General features: G+C 40.6%; 2 protein-coding genes across 2 annotated transcripts in view; both read left to right on the plus strand.

Moving 5' to 3' along the window:
- The first annotated feature begins 44 nt into the window (after positions 1-44).
- On the plus strand, positions 45-20,031 carry LOC110502428 (uncharacterized). Its single transcript, XM_036959898.2, has 18 exons — positions 45-392; positions 481-575; positions 1,059-1,633; positions 3,855-3,911; positions 4,636-4,726; positions 5,006-5,233; positions 5,514-5,663; positions 6,776-6,890; positions 8,759-8,884; positions 9,188-9,292; positions 9,484-9,655; positions 10,500-10,725; positions 11,121-11,219; positions 11,351-11,729; positions 12,560-12,676; positions 15,640-15,782; positions 15,918-16,053; positions 17,771-20,031. The coding sequence occupies exons 1-17, from the start codon at positions 312-314 to the stop codon at positions 16,048-16,050; spliced, it is 2,892 nt and encodes a 963-aa protein (XP_036815793.2). The 5' UTR covers positions 45-311; the 3' UTR covers positions 16,051-16,053; positions 17,771-20,031.
- A 2,462-nt stretch (positions 20,032-22,493) lies between these two features.
- The window catches only part of LOC110502438 (FYVE, RhoGEF and PH domain-containing protein 6), a 29,553-nt gene continuing 28,696 nt past the window's right edge, over positions 22,494-23,350 (plus strand). Inside the window, exon 1 of the mRNA XM_036959911.2 lies at positions 22,494-22,782. Coding sequence (XP_036815806.2) covers positions 22,773-22,782 — 10 coding nt within the window. The 5' untranslated portion in view covers positions 22,494-22,772. The remainder of the gene's footprint in view (positions 22,783-23,350) is intronic.

Consider the following 23,350-nt stretch of genomic DNA (forward strand, 5'->3'; position numbering starts at 1 on the left):
GCTCAAACCGCAATCTATTTTTAGAAGCCGTGGTTTGTATTGTCGGTGTTATGCTTTCAGATTGTTGCCATGAGTCGATCATTTCTGGTGCGTAAACTCATTTGGAGACGGGCCGGGCGCAGTGTGTGTATCCAAGCAACAAGCTTCAGCAAACTCAAAGGGATAAAGGTTACATTTACAGTAGATGAACGCGGAGGTGGATTGTCGAACATTATTCAGGCATCCAGTGCAAGCTTAGAGATTCTACTGGGATTCAAATGTTTGTTTTTAACACCAGATGTACATAATGTGGGGAGTTAATCAACACTTTTATGGAGTGTATAACTGACTGGAATTATTTGCAAATGATGATGACCGATTTTAGACCCGGACCTCTGTATTTCTTTGATCAGGTAACCAATAAATGTACTATTTATTATTACTATATCATGCAACAGAGGAAACTGGGATAATGGATAATAATTTTCACAACTTCTTCAGCCAACAGGACGGGGACATAGGAAGCGCCCCAGAATGCCCTTGGAGCATTGCTTTGATCTGGCAAATGTGGGCGTGCGCTTGGCAACAATCAAAAGGTAGGCTAAACTCATATAGACTTTATATTATGTTAGTGTAACGGATGTTTCAATCGGTGACGTCACTTGCTCTGAGACCATGAAGTAGTTGTTCCCCTTGCTCTGCAAGGGCCGCGGCTTTTGTGGAGCGATGGGTAACGATGCTTCGTGGATGACTGTTGTTGATGTGTGCCCGGGTATGGGCGAGGGGACGGTCTAAATTTATACTGTTACATTAGACCGTGCTGGACTGGCCCACTTTCCCCTCTATCCCTAGCAAACACAGCAGATTTAACTACTTGCATTTTGAACTGAATATCATGATTAGTTGATTATTGGATTCTGGTGTGTTAGCCGGGGCTGGGGAAAAAGGTGTGGCATCAATCAGACCCCCGAGGACTGGAGTTGCCCAGGCCAGAATTATATGTCTGTTTTGTGTGTGCTTGACTTATTATTTATAAATAAACAAATCTTCATTTCAATACTTTCTATTCTAATTTATAGCCTATGCGCTCACAGCGAGTGCGTTAACGATGACAAATATGATGCAAAGAATGAAGACAATGCACACAAAGTGCCAAATAAACCCTCTCCCACTGGTAAACCAGATACCTGGCCCTCTATCAACGGATCGTTGGACATGGGTGGTGATGAGAGGAATCCGGAGGCCGCGGCCGTGCCAGCAGACTGGTTGGATGACATGGACCCGATGGATGCATACAAGCATATGGCCCCTCAGTTGTTGAGCGAGTTGGGGAGTGTGCTTTTGCAGTATGAAGGGAGTGAGGAGGGATGTATTCCACACGGCCTCGTGAACGTTTTGAATTACTCATGGAAGGATTTGACCGCCGGGGCAGTTTATGTCAAACCATCTTGGAAGTTGGGTGTCGGCAGCGGGAGTGGTGATGGCGGGAAACCTCGCAAGTCGAAGGGCTTCATGAATTTCGATGAGACTCTTCGGCAGATGGCGGGAAAGAGAAAGACAAAACAGAAAGCGTCCAAGGTGGAAAATGGGTCTGAGAGACAGCCTCAAGACTCCAATTTGCGCAAAAGGTCGTCAGTTTCCCATGCACAAAAAGGTGAACCCTCAACATAAACACGTCAGCACTCACCCACTGCATTAGTTGACATCTTTTCTAATAGGAAGTCAAATTATGACTTTGAAAAAAGTCTCACATTTACACAGTACAATTCCCCAGGCCATCTACTTTAATTAACCAAACTCACCATGGCTACTTTAGACCCGGGATAAGTAATGAAAATGGTCCTAAACATTAAACCACCTATATTAAGTCATTGCTGTCCAACTTTTAAGACATTCCTGCTTGTGGGAGAGGCTAGATTGGTTTACAAGAGAAATTGTTGGTCTACAGGCCACAGGTGTTTATAAAAGGCCTTAGTCAGTGAATCAGTTAAAACCAGTTCCTGCCTTTTGACTTTCCCTGCTTAATAATTCACTCACACTCATCTGGGGTATTATGGGTATTACTGAGGCAATGGGTGGATGCTTCTCTTGAAGCTCCTCCTTAGTCCTATAAGTGACCATTTAACAATACATGAAGTCTAGTGTTCAGGAAATACATGAAGTCTAGTGTTCAGGAAATACATGAAGTCTAGTGTTCAGGAAATACATGTAGGTTAGTGTTCAGGAAATACATGTAAACTAGTGTTCAGGAAATACATGTAGGTTAGTGTTCAGGAAATACATGTAAACTAGTGTTCAGGAAATACATGAAGTCTAGTGTTCAGGAAATACATGCAGGCTAGGGTTGAGGAAATACATGTAGGTTAGTGTTCAGGAAATACATGCAGGCTAGTGTTCAGGAAATACATGTAGGTTAGTGTTCAGGAAATACATGTAGGTTAGTGTTCAGGAAATACATGTAAACTAGTGTTCAGGAAATACTTGTAGGTTAGTGTTCAGGAAATACATGTAAACTAGTGTTCAGGAAATACATGTAAACTAGTGTTCAGGAAATACATGTAGGTTAGTGTTCAGGAAATACATGTAGGTTAGTGTTCAGGAAATACATGTAAACTAGTGTTCAGGAAATACATGAAGTCTAGTGTTCAGGAAATACATGTAAACTAGTGTTCAGGAAATACATGTAGGTTAGTGTTCAGGAAATACATGTAGGTTAGTGTTCAGGAAATACATGTAAACTAGTGTTCAGGAAATACTTGTAGGTTAGTGTTCAGGAAATACATGTAAACTAGTGTTCAGGAAATACATGTAAACTAGTGTTCAGGAAATACATGTAGGTTAGTGTTCAGGAAATAATGTAGGTTAGTGTTCAGGAAATACATGTAAACTAGTGTTCAGGAAATACATGAAGTCTAGTGTTCAGGAAATACATGTAAACTAGTGTTCAGGAAATACATGAAGTCTAGTGTTCAGGAAATACATGCAGGCTAGGGTTGAGGAAATACATGTAAACTAGTGTTCAGGAAATACATGTAGGTTAGTGTTCAGGAAATACATGTAAACTAGTGTTCAGGAAATACATGAAGTCTAGTGTTCAGGAAATACTGGTAGGTTAGTGTTCAGGATATACATGTAAACTAGTGTTCAGGAAATACATGTAGGCAAGTGTTCAGGAAATACATGCAGGCTAGGGTTGAGGAAATACATGTAAACTAGTGTTCAGGAAATACATGTAAACTAGTGTTCAGGAAATACTTGTAGGTTAGTGTTCAGGAAATACATGCAGGCTAGGGTTGAGGAAATACATGTAAACTAGTGTTCAGGAAATACATGTAGGTTAGTGTTCAGGAAATACATGTAAACTAGTGTTGAGGAAATACATGTAAACTAGTGTTCAGGAAATACATGAAGTCTAGTGTTCAGGAAATACATGCAGGCTAGGGTTGAGGAAATACATGTAAACTAGTGTTCAGGAAATACATGTAGGTTAGTGTTCAGGAAATACATGTAAACTAGTGTTCAGGAAATACATGAAGTCTAGTGTTCAGGAAATACCGGTAGGTTAGTGTTCAGGATATACATGTAAACTAGTGTTCAGGAAATACATGTAGGCAAGTGTTCAGGAAATACATGCAGGCTAGGGTTGAGGAAATACATGTAAACTAGTGTTCAGGAAATACATGTAGGTTAGTGTTCAGGAAATACATGTAAACTAGTGTTCAGGAAATACATGCAGGCTAGGGTTGAGGAAATACATGTAAACTAGTGTTCAGGAAATACATGTAAACTAGTGTTCAGGAAATACATGTAAACTAGTGTCTTTTGTATCCAAGATGACATTCCCATCAAGCTGTTTTTCAACTATTTCCTTCCAGCTCATGTGGCCACAACTATAAGTTTCTCCATCTCTTCAAAAACCTATGAAGAGCAAGGTAGGACATTACCACACACACTATGTTACTCCTAGACATTTCTATGCAGGCGATATACCTGATTAGGGGCTCCCAAGTGACGAAAGGGTCTAAGGCACTGCATCGCAGTGCTAGAGGCATCACTACAGACACCCTGGTTCGAATCTGGTATTACGATTGGGAGTCCCATTTGGCGGCTCACAATTGGCCCAGCGTCGTCCAGGTTTGGCCGGGGTTTATGTCGTCATTGTAAATAAGAATTTGTTCTTAATTAACTGACTTGCCTAGTTAAAAAAAAAAAAATATGATAAAAAACTGTACGGTATAGAGCAGTAGTAGTGCTGCCTTAGCTTTATCAGCTCTAGCAACTGAGCCACAGCTGGAACCCAAAGCCAAGGTCGTGGGTTCAATTCCCGCAGGGAACACACACTCATAAAATAAATGTATGTGCTCACTGTACTGCAAGTAACTTTGGATGAAAAACAATTTGCTAAGTGGCACATGTTATCATATAATTTGACTTAGTGTGTGGTAGATGGACATCTAGTGTACCCACATTGTGCCCTTGAGCAATGCACTTAACCTCACAACATGCTCTCCATTCAGGGGCCGCTGACTGCACTACAGCTTGACACTGTGCTTCTATTTACTGTGTGGTGGAGGGGGGGGGGGTGTTCAGAACAAAAAATATCCATTATTCGCTGTAGCATATGGACAATAAAGTTGTATTGTATGGTACATGCAGGTTGGATCGTCCAGCCTAAGGAGCCAACCCATGAGGAACCTCAGTGGACTAAGCTGTGTCATTGGGTGGTAGAGAGGCTGCAACTGGCTATGTAAGAACTTCTATTCTACTCTATTCTGTTGTAGAAATCCTCACTATGTTATTAGCCATGTTATAATCCCCACCAAAACAGGTTAATCGCATTGGTGCATGTTTGACATTCATGCCAGCGACCTGGGTTCACTTCCCTGCTGGTACCTACAATATTGTATTATATTTCCACAGCTTTTCCTGCAACACAACATATCCCCATGTCACCCTCATGGCTTTTTCAATTACTTTGAGTGTGCCAATTTGTCCATGTGTATGATTACAGTATGACTTCCTTTAGAAAACAGACAACGGAGCAGGCAGAGAGTGGGCTGAACAAACCACCCATCCTCCGTCACTACGGGGATGCCAAGCCACACTTTAAACACCAGAAGAAGACAGGAGGAGGAAGCGGAGGAGGAGGCAAGACCTGGCCTTACCCTCAGATACCAGAGGTGAACCAGGAGGACCAGGATTCATTGCGGCAGAAACTACACTACAGGATCAATGATGGTTCCTCCTTCCTATAGTATCCTTTCTCACGTTTCCAACTAAAGCTGATTCATTCCAGGATGTTACTTCGCTACTGACCTCATTCACTAATCTTCACAGATCTGACAGCACTAGGTATGGGAAAGCTATATGAGAGAAACTAAAAACCAGTTGTCTGAGATCTGTGAAGGCAAGGAATCAGGGCAATGGGCAGGGAACATCTTCCTAAAATTAAACTCAACAATGATGTTTAAATCTCTAATTTCTAAATCTAAATGTGTTAACCTAGCCGTCGCCTTGACCTTGACCCTTCCCAGCTATCCGTCTGGTTTTGTAGCAGTGTGTCAGAGCCACTCTGGTCTGTCCTGTGGAGGGTTCTATACTAATGTGTTCAGTGACCAACTCAGCGCTGTTACACTGGCCAGCATCACCGCAGTAGGACGGGGCACCGTCACACACCCACTCAGGTAAACACATGGTAAATGGTTAAAGATTTAACAGAATTTTCAAACAATAAAGTTAACAGAAATAGGGGCACTAAGAACAGTATGTACAGTATCTGACTCGAAGGCCCAATTGAGTTGTACTAATGAATGAATTGAGCTGAGCTAGGTTCCTAGTTCAGATAAAGCTGACGCATGCTTCCCAGTCGAAACGGTTCACGCATATATTAACAGTTTGTGACGTTGTTGTTCGGTTTCCCCCCCCCCCCGGCTGTTCTTGCACACAAGACAGTTTTTTTGAGGCAAGTCGAAGTTCAGTAGCCGATGTCTACGCCCCATCGACGATGATTGGTCAACAGTACTATTCCTAGTAGGAGTGGGAACGTGAAGTGTTTCTTGTCATTCGACGAGAGACGATCAATTGTAATGCTTCTTTTTTTTTTTTGCACTTGAGAAATACTGCATCTTAGCTAGATGTAAAATTGCTCGACTAAAAATGTCAAAAATGAATGACAGATATCTTGATTTATCTTAGATTATCTTGGACTATTTTGAGGAAGTGGTTTCTGGCTATGTTGTTGCTACGATGGCTCAAGAGTGTCTAACAATAGTAATAGTAATATTACTAGTAGTAATAGTAATATTTGTTCTTGTTTTTAAAGCGAAGGTGTTTCGGGAGTATGCGAGCACAGACGGCCTAGCCAAGTTCTGCTAGGAGCAAACCGAACCTCTGCATGAGGAAGCCTTAAATTGGGATCAGTGGATTACTACTGGTTAGGGTGAGGCGTAGATCACATGAAAGGGATCTTTAACACAGGAGGTTGGTGGCACCTTAATTGAGGACGACGGGCTCGTGGTAATGGCTGGAGCGGAATCAGTGGAATGGTATGAAATACATCAAACACATGGTTTCCATGGTTTCCATGGTTTCCATGCCATTCCATTCGCTCCGTTCCAGACATTATTATGAGCCGTTCTCCCCTCAGCAGCCTCCACTGGTCTTTAATCAATGGATCCACAGGGATTATGTTAGCTGGCAGTGAACACGGTGTGCTTATTGTGAGTATGTCTGCTGTGAGTAAAGCAGACATAGATGGATCTAACTGCGACCTGTTGTGAACTGTTGTTGTCTGTAGTGGGACTGTTACTGCTGTGTGGGATCAGCGTGGTGGGATGACGTGTGACCCAGAAGGAGCTGTCACTAAGGAGTGGACCTGGCAGATTGGGGTTAAGGAGAGGATAGTCATTCAGGTGAGGACCGGGGCTCCATGGGGTCAACAGTTCAGTCAATACAGGATATAGCTCAATGTAAATGAGCAAATGTATGTTCATAGTTGTCTTTTTAATCTGACCTCACCTAATTTAAGGTAAAGTAAAGAAACTAAGAGTAAGCTAATTAAGCAATAAGGCCCGAGGAGGTGTTGTGTACGGTCTGATATACCGCGGCTGTCAGCCAATCAGCATTCAGGGCTTGATCCACCCAGTTTATAATAGGCTATAGCCCAGTTTAGTCTACAACTACTGTTTGTAATCCCCATCTCTGTAAGGCCCTTCACTGACAAGCTCAGTCAAGAAGAAGAGGAAGTCCCAGTTGCTGGGCAACGCCGTCATATGATAGCCTCTGGGACAGCAGTACGGGGGCTTGTAAACAAAGCAGGGGACGTGGGGCATGACGATGTTACCCACGGATACTGTGATACTCCAACTATGTCATCATGGCTGATCGGTCCATTTCAGTTTTAAAGTGGGCTATTGCCTCTATTGTAATCATAACTTCGAATAGAGGAACAGCCATCAAGTACATTTATCAACAGAGGTGAGAATTTCTTAATGCCAATTAGGAATCTCTCTTGTGGTTTAGTCAGGATTGAGATAGGGTTAAAATAGGATTAAGATAGGATTAGGATAGGGTTAAAATAGGATTAGGATAGGATTAAGATAGGGTTTAGTTAGGATTAAGATAGGGTTTAGTTAGGATTAAGATAGGGTTTAGTTAGGATTAAGATAGGATTAAGATAGGGTTAAAATAGGATTAGGATAGGATTAAGATAGGGTTTAGTTAGGATTAAGATAGGATTTAGTTAGGATTAAGATAGGATTATGATAGGGTTTAGTTAGGATTATGATAGGGTTTTTGTTAGGATTAAGATATGATTATGATAGGGTTTAGTTAGGATTATGATAGGGTTTAGTTAGGATTATGATAGGGTTTAGTTAGGATTATGATAGGGTTTAGTTAGGATTATGATAGGGTTTAGTTAGGATTATGATAGGGTTTAGTTAGGATTATGATAGGGTTTAGTTAGGATTATGATAGGGTTTAGTTAGGATTATGATAGGGTTTAGTTAGGATTATGATAGGGTTTAGTTAGGATTAAGATAGGATTAAGATAGGGTTAAAATAGGATTAGGATAGGATTAAGATAGGGTTTAGTTAGGATTAAGATAGGGTTTAGTTAGGATTAAGATAGGATTATGATAGGGTTTAGTTAGGATTATGATAGGGTTTAGTTAGGATTATGATAGGGTTTAGTTAGGATTATGATAGGGTTTAGTTAGGATTATGATAGGGTTTAGTTAGGATTATGATAGGGTTTAGTTAGGATTATGATAGGGTTTAGTTAGGATTATGATAGGGTTTAGTTAGGATTATGATAGGGTTTAGTTAGGATTATGATAGGGTTTAGTTAGGATTAAGATAGGGTTTAGTTAGGATTATGATAGGGTTTAGTTAGGATTATGATAGGGTTTAGTTAGGATTAAGATATGATTATGATAGGGTTTAGTTAGGATTATGATAGGGTTTAGTTAGGATTATGATAGGGTTTAGTTAGGATTATGATAGGGTTTAGTTAGGATTATGATAGGGTTTAGTTAGGATTAAGATAGGGTTTAGTTAGGATTAAGATATGATTATGATAGGGTTTAGTTAGGATTATGATAGGGTTTAGTTAGGATTATGATAGGGTTTAGTTAGGATTATGATAGGGTTTAGTTAGGATTAAGATAGGGTTTAGTTAGGATTAAGATATGATTATGATAGGGTTTAGTTAGGATTAAAATATATTTAAGCGAAGTGGCATTCCATAACTTTTTGTTATTTTCTTATTTTTTCCCAGGTGTCTGATCAGATCTCAGTACGGATGTTGAGCGGTACCTGTACCACCCTCAGCTTTAAGAGTCAGAATGAGAGTGTCCAGCTACCACTGTCCCCCCTGCCCAACATCACCCCAACTAAAGAAGTGGTGAGAAAACACTGTGATGATAATATATTAGAGCTATTTCAGGCTTAATGTGTTGATGATGGTTGGTGATGACCAAATCTGATTGGTGAACGGTTGGTGACTGGTGAATCTGATTGGTGAACGGTTGGTGACTGGTGAATCTGATTGGTGAACGGTTGGTGACTGGTGAATCTGATTGGTGACCGGTTGGTGACTGGTGAATCTGATTGGTGAACGGTTGGTGACTGGTGAATCTGATTGGTGAACGGTTGGTGACTGGTGAATCTGATTGATGATTTGTATGAGTCGTGTGCTGTCTTCCAGGCCTGTCTGCAGACTGAGGGGGCGTTCACCTCTCTGGCAGCCCAGGAGCTCTCCCTGAGTAAGAAGCACCAGAAGAACCAGGGCCAGACCATAGACACCAAGAGGGTAAGATACTTTAAAGAGGATCTATCACATTTATTTAACTAAGTAGCTCTTTAAGAACACATATTTTACAATAACGACCTGGCTAAGAGAACGTCAGTTAGGATTTCGTCTCATTGAGTGGTGTTTCCAATGTCTGTACTAGTCTCTCTTGACCAACATTCCTACACAATGAGATTTTGATTATGAACCAGGTGTCAGTGCGTTCCAGTGAGGTGCTACAGGTGACCCGGGAGGTGGAGAAGCTGGAAGAACCCTGTCTCTTCAGGAGAGGAGGAGGGCGGGCAGGACGAGAGCTGAAAAGACTCCGGAGGAGAATATGTAATATCCTGGACGACTGGCTGGAGTTCTACCGGGTCACCACAGGTACACAAGGTTTTATTTAAATGTGTTTATTATAGACATTAATTATTCTCTTTTACAATAACAGGTCAAGGGGTGAAGAGTTCTCTCACGTGGTCCACTGGAGCTTTTTTTTCTAAATCTTATTTAATAAAGTACTTACTATATAAATACGTCTATACCGCAACAAGTCCTTGTGGACTGATGTTAGTACCAACGGAAGTAAACACAGAAACCGTTCAGCCAGTTTGACGAGTTCTTCACATGAAAAATACAATGAAGCTGTACAGGTGTGTCCATATAAAAGTGGTTCAGTACAGCATCAGTTCTTAGTTACATATGTCATCTCCTTAGTTACATATGTCATCTTAGTTACATATGTCATCTCCTTAGTTACATATGTCATCTTACATATGTCATCTCCTTAGTTACATATGTCATCTCCTTTATTACATTTTTACTTATCAAGTCAGTTAGGAACAAATCATTATTTACAATGACTGCCTAACCTTGCCGACTCTGGGCCAATTGTGTGCCGCCCTACGGTACCCCCATTCACAGCCAGTTGTGATACAGCCCGGGATTGAACCAGGGTCTGTAGTGACACCTCTAGCACTGAGCTGCAGTGTCTTAAACCACTGCGCCACTTGGGAGCTCCTTTGAAATGTAACAATATATGCCATTTAACAGATGCTTTTATCCAGAGTGACAGTCATGTGTGCATACATTTTACCCATCGTGGCCCCAGGAATCAAACTCACTATCCTGACGTTGCAAGCGTCATGTTCTTACTACTGAGCTACAGAGGACCACAAACTCACTATGAGTCTCCTTCATGAAGTCCTGACCATCTTCTGTTGCCCATCAGGTATCAAGTGCCCAGATATGGAGCGGATATCTGATGGTCCAATGCGGCCCAGACTGAAGAGAGAGGGCCAGTCAGCAGCGCTGCCCTCCCTCCACCCCACCACAGGGCTGTCAGACAGTACCCGGGGTCTACCAGAGGGGGGAAGCACAGCGCTACATGCCAGCACTAGACACCTGCCACCTGCCTCAGATGTCCTCCTGCCAGGCTCCACCCACAAGTTGTCATGGTAACATGATGTGACTGATGTGTGTTGTTGTAGAAAAAGGAGCGAAAACCTCTTATTTCCAAAACAAACTTTTCAGGAGATGTAAAAAAAAGAAGAAAAAACAGCCATATTTTCATATTAGCGTACATACAATTCTGAAACTTCAGAAAGCTATTTTGAAAAAATAAATGTGAGTCCTAGAATTATGACATTTTCAGAGCACATTGAGGGGAGTTACTGCTTTCAGTACATGTGAAACAATCAAATAAAACGGAGACTCACAAGGTTTTCATCCGACAGCGACGATATGTAAAATAACAAATAGTTTGTGGACAATTATGTTCAGACTGAAGTCTTGATGATGATGATGATAATGATTCTGTTGATGATGAAGAGTATTATTGATTTGTCAACAGGACATTTTCTCCAAAGAAGCAGGGCAAGGAGGGAAGAGAGGAGCCCCTTCATTTCACACAGTCAGGGACGTTCAGAGTCCACAGCAACGTCAGACTGGAGTAAGAACAGAACCAGAACCATGCCTCTGTCACTGCCAGAGACAACTCACTGCTTCTGACCCTAACAAGGACTACTTCTTCCCTTTCCTTCTGTCCTATGCCAATAACCATGTTCTATTCTTTCCACCCAGGTCTGTAGTGATCCCGAGATGCAGTCCAGAGCTCCGTCTCACTGCCCAACTTCCCCACTACACATCCTCAAGCCCCTCCACCCCTTACCCCCTTTACAGCCCGTGTCCTGCCCAGCTTAGGGCCGTTCTCCTGGGGTTAGAGGGCCGGACACACAGGCTGTGTCGCTGTAGCTCCAGGACCATGCCAGTCCTGACAGATCAGGAGTATGATGCCTTCATTTGGGGCCAGCCCCCCCACAGTGAACAGATCCTGGTGGTGTGTGTGACAGCCCTGCACCAGACCCCCCTCGCCCCTCACATCCCCTTGTTGCCCAATGAGGACATGCTGGAGCTGCTCTACGAGAGGATGAATAAGAACAGGACCATGCCATGCACTCAGGTTGATTGATTTACATACATTTACATGAATAAGAACAGGACCATGCCATGCACTCAGGTTGATTTACATATATTTACATGAATGCACTCAGGTTGATTGATTTACATACATTTCATGAATAAGAACAGGACCATGTCATGCACTCGGGGTGACAGGTTGATTTACATACATTTACATGAATAAGAATAGGACAATGCCATGCACTCAGATTGATTTACATACATTTACATGAATAAGAACAGGACCATGTCATGCACTCAGATTGATTTACATACATTTACATGAATAAGAACAGGACCATGTCATGCACTCAGATTGATTTACATACATTTACATGAATAAGAACAGGACCATGTCATGCACTCAGATTGATTTACATACATTTACATGAATAAGAACAGGACCATGCCATGCACTCAGGTTGATTTACATACATTTACATGAATAAGAACAGGACCATGTCATGCACTCAGATTGATTTACATACATTTACATGAATAAGAACAGGACCATGTCATGCACTCAGATTGATTTACATACATTTACATGAATAAGAACAGGACCATGCCATGCACTCAGGTTGATTTACATACATTTACATGAATAAGAACAGGACCATGTCATGCACTCGGGGTGACAGGTTGATTTACATACATTTACATGACAGAACATTCCATTTCGGGACATACAATGTATCCATATAATTCCACTCTTGAGATTACCAGGGGCTGACACACACACACACACACACACACACACACACACACACACACACACACACACACACACACACACACACTTTTCATGCTTGACTTTGTCCTCATATTCAGAGTCAGCTGGACTCGTTCCGCCTGGTGAGGTATGAGCTGTCTACAGGGAAGACCTGCCCAGCTACCCACAATGCACTGCTGCAGCAGAGACACAATGCCGCCCCTGGGATGTTTCTGGTCAGTTGGTCAACAGCTGTCTCTCTCTCTCTCAGCCACGTTCAGTTGGTCAACAGCTGTCTCTCTCTCAGCCACGACCAGTTGGTCAACAGCTGTCTCTCTCTCTCAGCCATGACCAATTGGTCAACAGCTGTCTCTCTCTCAGCCACGACCAATTGGTCAACAGCTGTCTCTCTCTCAGCCACAACAAGTTGGTCAACAGCTGTGCCTCTGTCAGCCACAACAAGTTGGTCAACAGCTGTGCCTCTCTCAGCCACGACAAGTTGGCCAACAGTTGTCTTTCTCTCTGGGCCACGACTAGTTGGTCAATAGCTGTCTCTCTCTCTCAGCCACATCCAGTTGGTCAAAAGCTGTCTCTCTCTCTCAGCCACGACCAGTTGGTCAACAGCTGTCTCTTACTCTCAGCCACGACCAGTTGGTCAACAGCTGTCTCTCTCAGCCAAGACCCGTTGGTCAACAGCTGTCTCTCTCTCAGCCACGACCAGTTGGTCAACAGCTGTCTCTCTCAGCCACGACCAGTTGGTAAACAGCTGTCTCTCTCTCAGCCACGACCAGTTGGTCAACATCTGTCTCTCTCTCTCTCAGCCACAACCAGTTGGTCAACAGCTGTCTCTCTCTCTCAGCCACGACCAGTTGGTCAACAGCTGTCTCTCTCTCTCAGCCACAACCAGTTGGTCAACAGCTGTCTCTCTCTCTCAGCCACAACCAGTTGGTCAACAGCTGTCTCTATCTCAGCCACGATCAGTTGGTCAACAGCTGTCTCTATCTCAGCCACGATCAGTTGGTCAACAGCTGTCTCTATCTCAGCCACGATCAGTTGGTCAACAGCTGTCTCTCTCTCTCAGCCACGACTGCTTGGCTGTGGTCCGATTCACTAAAAACCCTTCTGCCCAATTGTAACTGGTACTAATACGCTCCCCCTCACGGATTTAAAATGAATGGACTGGTGGAAGTAATATGATGGAAACTCCCTAAGCTACAACCTTGCTTGCACCAATCAGATGCTGTTTAAACCCATTAGAGGGAGTGAATGATTGCACACTTCTATGTGAAGGATCGGCACGTAGCCCTAATCTTATTCACCTGATATCCACATATTACTGTAGATGGCAGCAAAGAAACACCAATCCAAGAGATTTGACATCATTATCAAACCAGCTTGGTCTTATTGTAAATGAATGTACCTTTTTACAAGAACTCCAGTTATCCTGTTACTGCAGTGGGCTAAATCAGGGTCACACAGAGTGTTTCTGGGTAGTCATAAACAAATATAATTTAAAAACAAAAAGTATACACCTCACACACATGGTTATGGGCTTAAAATAAGAAGCCACCTGAATCATGTCAGATATAGAGTAGAAATGTATTCCATTTGGAGTTTTCACCCCGATATTACACTTTATATACATCACAGAAGACTGAAATATAACAAAACTGTTTGACATAGAAACATTTTTGGCATGTTTTTTAAAACAATCTTTATTAATTATGAAATTAAGACAAATACGAATAACATTCCACCCATGAGGAAGTCATTTGGCGGCAGGAAAGGTCTACTTACTGAAAATGAGCCGACCTGGCTGGGCGTGGAGGAAAGATAGACAGACAGAGGAAAGGGCTACTTACTGAAAATGAGCAGACCTGGCTGGTTGTGGAGGAAAGGTCTACTTACTGAAAATGAGCCGACCTGGCTGGTTGTGGAGGAAAGGGCTACTTACTGAAAATGAGCCGACCTGGCTGGTTGTGCAGGAAAGGGCTACTTACTGAAAATGAGCCGACCTGGCTGGTTGTGGAGGAAATGTCTACTTACTGAAAATGAGCCGACCTGGCTGGTTGTGGTGGAAAGGGCTACTTACTGAAAATGAGCCGACCTGGCTGGGCGTGCAGGAAAGGGCTACTTACTGAAAATGAGCCGACCTGGCTGGTTGTGCAGGAAAGGGCTACTTACTGAAAATGAGCCGACCTGGCTGGTTGTGGAGGAAAGGGCTACTTACTGAAAATGAGCCGACCTGTCTGGTTGTGGAGGAAAGGGCTACTTACTGAAAATGAGCCGACCTGGCTGGTTGTGGAGGAAAGGGCTACTTACTGAAAATGAGCCGACCTGGCTGGTTGTGCAGGAAAGGGCTACTTACTGAAAATGAGCCGACCTGGCTGGGCGTGGAGGAAAGGGCTACTTACTGAAAATGAGCCGACCTGGCTGGTTGTGCAGGAAAGATAGACAGACAGAGTGAAACTCTCTTCAATATGCTAATAATGTAACTGTCTTTAATAAAGACTGTTTGATGGATTTACTTACCAGAATTATAAATAAAAGTGACACAAAGTTATTTTGAAGTGGAACACTGTATGAGACGTTAGGTATACCGAGGCTTATGGACTTTCTCTTCTTCTCTTACCGTTTGCTTACCGCTGCTGTAGACTAACTAATGAAGAACAGGCTAGTCAGGTTCTTCTGTTGTAAACCTGAGACCAGGTTACCTACCATATGAATGACTGACTGACTTCTGGCTTGCCTAGATAGGATGAACCCTGGTTAAACCAGAGAGGGGAGACAATGGTGAGCTCAGCATTCAGGCTGGTTCAAATAGGCTGAATAAAAGACTTTAGTGTCAGATGGAGGGTCAACTCCTCTGCAGGTCAGAACAGAGAGAAACAGAGGATTAGGATAAAGCCGGTTGTGAAAACAAACACTAAGCAATAATCGATTGATGGCTTTTCAATTGAAAAGAAGGAACCTAAATGCACAGTGAATGCTATCAGAATGTATTTTGTTTTCATCATCTTAACTATTAAAAAGAAATAACAACAGTTAATAAAACTTTGTTTTTGAGTTACAGTCTTTTTAAGTGGATGTCATATCCAGATATTTTGACTTTTTTTGTGCTAATTTTCTTTGGAAACAACAATAATCATCATCACGTCTCCGTCAGTCTATACGAGGTTTCTGTTTATTGGTTCAACAGATGTACATCAGAGGGAAGCTGCTGTTCGCTGACTACATCTTCAACGGCTACAGCTGCTCCGTGAGGGACCTCCACAAGCAGATCTCTAAAACTAGAGGGGACTACAGACAGGGCCAGAGCCTGCCCTCAGACTACAAGTTCAGGTAAACAGCTACTGAAGTGACACTTACCTACTGCCATTGTGCCCTTCAGCAAGGCACTCATATTTCACACGACTTCTGAGAAAACGTATTGAATTGAGTTGAACGGGAACAGTACCCTCTCCGCTGTGTTGGCAGTGCCCAGGTGAAGAGTCCAGCAGTAGGGAACCCACCTGGCCATCAGGGAGCTCAGAAGGTCCCTGATGGACGAGGAGACATCCCTCATGGAACACCTGCCCTGTTAGAGAAGGGAAAAGTCCCAAACCAGTGAGCGGTACGTACATAAACCTAATATTCTGTGGTACAGGTATTACAAACTAGTGAGCGGTACATACATAAACCTAACATTCTGTGGTACAGGTATTACAAACTAGTGAGCGGTACATACATAAACCTAATGCTCTGTGTTACAGGTATCACCCCGTCCTTTTAGAACCATTACTTAATGTTGTGATTGACTTCCTGTTCTCTTACCACTTACCCAATATTGTGCTTGTGACACTGGTTTATCGACTATCATTACCTCATTCTTACCCATACTGACAACAAGTGCAGGGATTCTTGAAAGACGGGACAATCCCAACTTTGTTTCCTCAGAATATTTTTTTCTTAATATTAACAACATTTGAAATGCAAATTGATTTATATCATCTCTGTCAGACACCATATATGGCCTTTCATTTTATGTTTGTTTTTTTGTTCAACAAGTGTTTAAAGTACTTGATTGTTTCATTCTAACATAGAGTTATTCAAAATATGTCATACAAATCTCCAAAAGTATGTTCATTTTGTTTTATACCACTGTATAATGCTCCAGGGCTAACTTCATTAGCATTTTGGCATGTTTTTCTAGATTCAGAACATAAAATCAGATTTATAAACATTATCTCTTACGTCGATGCACAGTAAGTACTTCAATAGTTTAAGCATATATTGCAGGACAATGACAAACATATTTTTTCTGAATATTTACCCCCCCCCCCCAAAAAAAAACAATCTTAAGGGGGTTAGCAATCAGTGAAGGAATTGACAACAGACACTCAAAACAGACATGTTCTTGTCTTTAAAAATAAAAGTTCAATACAAACATTTGTAAAATATAAAAAAATATTTATTTCACAATCCCCAACCAAATATAACCATTCTATCAGATCTTTCAGCACTCTGGCAGAGTTGACATTAGACAAAAATCTGGCAGAGTTGACATTGGACAAAAATCTGGCAGAGTTGACATTAGACAAAAATCTGGCAGAGTTGACATAATGGCTTATTTTCCTTCTTCATTCAAGTGGAATACAATTGAGTTTTTCCTCAGTTGCTTTATGACTCTAAAACCTAATTAAAAGGAACTCATTTAAACCAACATCTAATATTCTATCTTAATAATATCTCAGGGAGATGGAGTTGACAGGTTATGGTAGTGACCATGGTGATTTCAATATTGTTTGTTTAAATCAATCAAAAGTATATCACTTTACAGACCACGAATGGTCTTGTTGCACTACATGTAATGAGGACATGAATAAGGGGTCCTCCTTATGTTATAGCTGGTCCTGCTTCTTCCTGATTCATTTAGAATTTTAGTTGACCAATTCTGGGCGGAATCACAGCTTTTAGAAAAAATATTCCTTGAAGTCAGAGAGGGCTATTGCAAGAAACTACATGTGATCATTTTCCAGTTAATATTTATTTTTGCAAGTTAAAAAAAAAACTGTCACTTTTTGGGGAAGTTTTCATTTGTAACCCTTTGTACCGGACAAGAGCATTTTCTGTCAGAGAGCCCACATGGAAATTAATAAACAAATATAAATATATATTTTTAATTCCCTTTAAATGTAATTTGTAAAGTTCAAATGATTAAACAAAATTCTTTTTTTTTCATGACATTTCCCTGCCAGACAAGGATTGTCCCAACTTTCAAGAATCCCTGAGTGACATCTATGTTTAAAATGTCTAACATGCATTGTAAAGCTGACTTCTTTGTGTTCCAGGAAATTGACTCAGGGACCTGTGACATCATCGGTCACGTTAAAGAGAGACACCGCTCATGCTTAAAAAGCCAAAAAAGACTTCTGCTGCATCCTCACTGCCTGTACTCACCACACTGAACAAAGGTCAGCTCCTATCAGAGCTGCAATGTAAGACCCTTTCTGGTGTCACAAGTCATCAGGAGACACTGGAGAAAAACCTCATCAGAGCTGGGCTAGCTGGCTGGAGACAGACAGTCTGCTGGGAGAGAGGGACTAAGTCTAATATTAGGTGCACTACACTGTAAATGTAATGGGAGATCTGTATTACATCTATGACTGTCTTGCACACGTCTTGTTTGACTGAAATGAATTCAACGAAGCGATGCTCCACATACTGTAAATCATAGCACTTTATAGAACTCAGTTGCATCATGGAAGATCTTCCTTATTTTTCTACGGTCTACAAATAAAGACTGTTGTTTCCATATTATCTGTCTTCATATCCTCCAGGACAAATGAAAACTGTTTCAAAGTGAACAACAAAAACACAATGATGATCTACTGTTATCTGTCTACCTACCATTGTATCAAACCCAGAGCTATCTCATTTCTTCCTGTTGTGACATCATACTGTTTCAGCTGAGAGAGACACTTCCTGACTGATAAAGTGACTGTGTATCAACCAATGATGAGTGAGAGACTGAGAGAGAGAACTATGGGTGACTCAGTGACTCAGTGTTGCCTAATGCTGGTTTTTAGAATAACCTATACTGTGGAATGTTCAGAGGGAGAAATATTCTGATAAAATGAATGATGACGTTAGTTTCTTACCCTACTTCCTCATAGAAATCGGTGACCCGGCAAATGAACTCCCACGCATTCCTTCATTTTCCACTAAACTCAGATATTTTACTGGCTTTAATTAGCACTGATGACAGAGAGAAATGTTCAATTTAAGCACAGCATGTGATGCTGAAATGCACATGAATATGTGGGCTATTATTTGTATTATTGACCATTGTTATGAGCTATGATGATAAACATCAAGCTTCAACAACATCTAGTCTATTATTAATGATGATGATGATGATGATGACATGATGGTCATGTATAACAAATTAAATGTGCGTACCTAAGGGCCTTGACTTTACCCCAAGTCATGGGACTCAATCTTCCATATGTATTTTGCACCGACAGTATGCCAGATGTTTACTGTATTTGATTTGTGGAGTTAAATGGGAAATCTGGAGTTGCTACCAGATCTGGAACAACTATAGTTTAAATCATGTTTTGTGGAATGCAACTATAGTTACTTTGGAGGTGACTACAATTATTTGAATACAGATCCCAGAAAAGGCATTAGAAAATAGATCTAAGAAAGTAAAAACATTTATTTTTAACTATTTGAAAACAGATCTGTGAAAGCAACTACAAATATATATATATATATATATATATATATATATATATATATATATATATATATATATATATATATATATATATATATATATATTTGAATACAGATTTTAACTAATGGGAGGGTTGTATCTGGAACAGAAACGATTGGATTGGTTGCCTTCGACTAAAGGGAGGGTTGTATCTGGAACAGAAACGATTGGATTGGTTGCCTTCGACTAAAGGGAGGGTTGTATCTGGAACATAAATTATTGGATTGGCTGCCTTCAACTAAAGGCAGGGCTGCAAGCAGGAACTGCATGTTGCAGATAGAAATAGAATGAATAGAGCAAACACAAACTCCTATTCTATTCCAGTCTATCTGATAGTCCTATTTGATCTACACAATACATCGGATACAATACAATTCTATCGGAACATTCTGTAAATGTCCATTCTCCTGAACATACCCCAGGTGTACATAATCAAGTCAAACCAACCAATCAATGATATTCTGTACAGAGGAGTATAAATAAGTTGTGATGCTCAACTGCTGTATGACTCTTTCAACATGCCACTGAAAAGGTAGAATGCTACAATTCATATTATGATACCTGACAACACGGCAGACTAATTAAAACCCATTTGCATACATGCAAACAGCAAGTTGGATGCTTAGCAAAAACAACTTTGAAACTCTTTGTCCATCTGAGGGGAGTTGTTCTTGTTTCAAACTTTACCATCTTTAAATGGCTTAGTTTACTCCCAATACGAACTGACATGATTTTCCACTTAGCTTTTCTGTAGTTGATTCAAGACGGCAGTTTTGTTTTATAACGTTTAGTTTCCTTTCAACACGTAATAAAAACTTGAATTGCAATGAGCTGAGAGTTTTTATAACGACTGTACACAAGAGCAATGAGCTGAGAGTTTTTATAACGACTGTACACAAGAGCAATGAGCTGAGAGTTTTTATAACGACTGTACACAAGAGGAATAGTAATAGAACTGTTCATTATATTATTGTTATCACGCATTGTAATAATGCCATTATTATGCAATTATAAAGCAATTTACAAAGTCCTATGCAACATTTGCTGCTGAATGTAAATAATCACAAAGGTACTAACACATGAAGAAGAACTATGTGTAAAGTGTTACTGTACAGCCTTATGAAAATGTCCGTGTCAGTCATTTTGATGCTGCTAAAGTGATCTACTCTAATGTTGAGGTGATTCATCTAAGTTACAGGGCCTTCAGAAAGTATTCAGACCCCTTGGACTTATTCAACATTTTGTTATGTTGCAGCCTGAATTCAAAGTGGGTTTTAAATGAAATAAAAACATGTTGCTCACCCATTTACACACAATATCCCATAATGACAAAGTGAAAATATGTTTTTAGAAATATGATCAAATTGATTGAAAATGAAATATAACAATATCTCATTTACATATGTATTCACAATCCTGAGTCAATGCATGTTAGAATCACATTTGGCAGCGATTACAGCTGTGAATCTTTCTGGGTAAATCTCTAAGAGCTTTCCACACCTGGATTGTACAATACTTGCATATTATTTTATTTTTTTAAATTGAAGTTGGTTGTTGACCTTTGATAGACAGCCATTTTCATGCCTTGCCATACATTTTCAAGCTGATATAAGTCAAAACTGTAACTAGGCCACTCAGGAACATTCACTGTCTTCTTGGTAAGCAACTCCAGTGTATACCTTGTGTTTTAGTATATTGTCCTGCTGAAAGGTGAATTTGTCTCCCAGTGTCTGTTGGAAAGCAGACTGAACAAGGCGTTCCTCTAGGATTTTTCCTGTGCTTAGCTCTCTAGTCCTTGCCGATGACAAGCATACCCATAACATGATGCAGCCACCATCATGCTTGAAAATATGAAGAGTGGTAATGTGTTGTGTTGGATTTGCCACAAACATAATGTTTTGTATTCAGGACATAAAGTTAATTCCTTTGCCAATTTTTTGCAGTTTTACCTTAGTGCCTTGTTGCAAACAGGATGCATGTTTTGATTTTTTTTTCTGTACAGGCTTCCTTCTTTTCACTCTATCATTTAGATTAGTATTGTGGTGTAACTATAATGTTGTTGATCCATCCTCAGTTTTCTCCTATCACAGCCATTAAACTCTGTAACTGTTTTAAAAACACCATTGGCCTCATGTTGAAATCCCTAAGCGGTTTCCTTCCTCTCCGGCATCTGAGTTAGGAAGGACGCCTGTATCTTTGTAGTGACTGGGGTGTATTGATACACCATCCAAAGAGTCATTAATAACTTCACCATGCTCAAAAGGATATGCAATGTCTGCTTTTAAAAAATGACATTTTCCAGGTCTACAATAGGTGTCCTTGTTTGTGAGGCGTTGGAAAATCTCCGTTGTGTTTGTGGTTGAATCTGTGTTTGAAATTGTTAAACACTATTATTGAACACAGAGTGAGATTTCTTATGTAACTTATTAAGCACATTTTTACTCCTGAATGTATTTAGACCTAACAAAGGGGTTGAATACTTATTGACTCAAGACATTTCAGCTTTTCATTTTTAATGAATTGGTAAAAATGTCTAAAAACATAATTCCACTTTGACATTATGGGCTGTTGTGTATAAAGCCAGTGACACAAAATGTCAATGTGATCAATGTTATATTCAGGCTGTAACACAACAACGTCAAAGGGTGTGAATACTTTCGGAAGGCCCTGTAACTGTAGGTTATAGGCTATATAAAGATTAATATCTGAGAGCCCTCCAAACCATCTGCTAATGATCATATGTTTAGACTAATTCAACCAACTGTTGTAGCTTTAGGTTCTTTTTCTGAGACCTGAATTTGAATATCAATGACAAATAGTTTCCTTTTAGGTGAAACTCTATAAAAAAATAAATGAAAAGATAAAAGGAAAAGTTGGTATATTCAATAAACGACCAAAAATGACTTTCTGTATAGGTTTGCCTGCTACATACATCTTTGGACTTATAAATAAATGAAGGATATGTACCCATGGATTCTTGACGAATATAACTTAGAAAAATGCCTGATGATCTAAGTTAAACTGTCCTACCCCATCAGAACCAAAAATATAAGCTGGTTTTACGCCAATGTTTGTAAACGAAGTAAATGTAAACAAACAATATATATCCTCAAAACACGGTTAAGACTAGAATTGTGATCTAATGGACGGTCAGTCCTCGCATCCATAGTTGTCTATGAATTTGTGAGTAGTTTCACTTCTTCAGTCCAATCACTCAGCTTTATAACAGAAACAAGGGCGGGACAACATTTAGTTACTGTATCAAGTGCTGATTGGTGCTTTGAGAGACCCCTAGTGGACATTGTGTGAATGTCCAGCAATAAACTCATCTCAGTTCATAACATCGGGGTGGATCAGTGCATCGCGACTGTTGCCAGTTCAAGATCAAATGTGGAAATATAACTTCATCTTTAAAGGGTAGATCGCAAGATTAATTACAACGTTTTGACGCCACACTTGAGTGTTGATAATGTGTCTCAAGGAAGAATGAAGAAAGCCAGCGGTTTCCCTGGGTTGAGTTGAACGATTTTGAGAAGCCGGAGGAGTGTGATTGTGCGGCAGGAATCATCGTCATGAGCGCAGGTTTGTTGACTGGCACAAAGTTGATGAGAAGTGTCAATCGATGTCGTTTGGGTTGTCGAATTTGTAAAGCAAGCATCATTTACCTGTGTAGAGAATAGACTTTACACAAACCTATAAATATTCGTTTAATATTGTTATTTAAACAATGCTACATTTGGGATCCAAATCTATTTTATTTGGTATAAAGTCATAATTGGAGCTGTTTGGTGGCTCCAATACACAAGTCTAGTGTTTATTGTCGTCGTGCCTGGAGCATTGGATTAGTCCAATTGACCTAAGAATGGATCTAGACTAGAGGGAATTTCCACCATATTTCTTACATCAGTCCGTTTCTTTTGAATCCATGAAGAAAAGTGAGCAAGTGCACCTTTAGGGTAGAGAATTGGGATACAGTTACTCTGTCTACGTGACCACTCAGCGGTCACACGACCTGGCACCAGCTCCATACTCCCACTCCTAGTAATTCCCATCGCTGCTTTGTTGGCTGGACCATTAATATGATTACTGTACTGTTGAGGTGTGTGTGTGGAAAACAACAGTCATGTGATATGCCTGGTATTTCAAACCC

Source organism: Oncorhynchus mykiss, chromosome 2 (assembly GCF_057628025.1).
Source record: "Oncorhynchus mykiss isolate SJ-2025 chromosome 2, ASM5762802v1, whole genome shotgun sequence".
NCBI classification, from domain to species: Eukaryota; Metazoa; Chordata; class Actinopteri; order Salmoniformes; family Salmonidae; genus Oncorhynchus; species Oncorhynchus mykiss.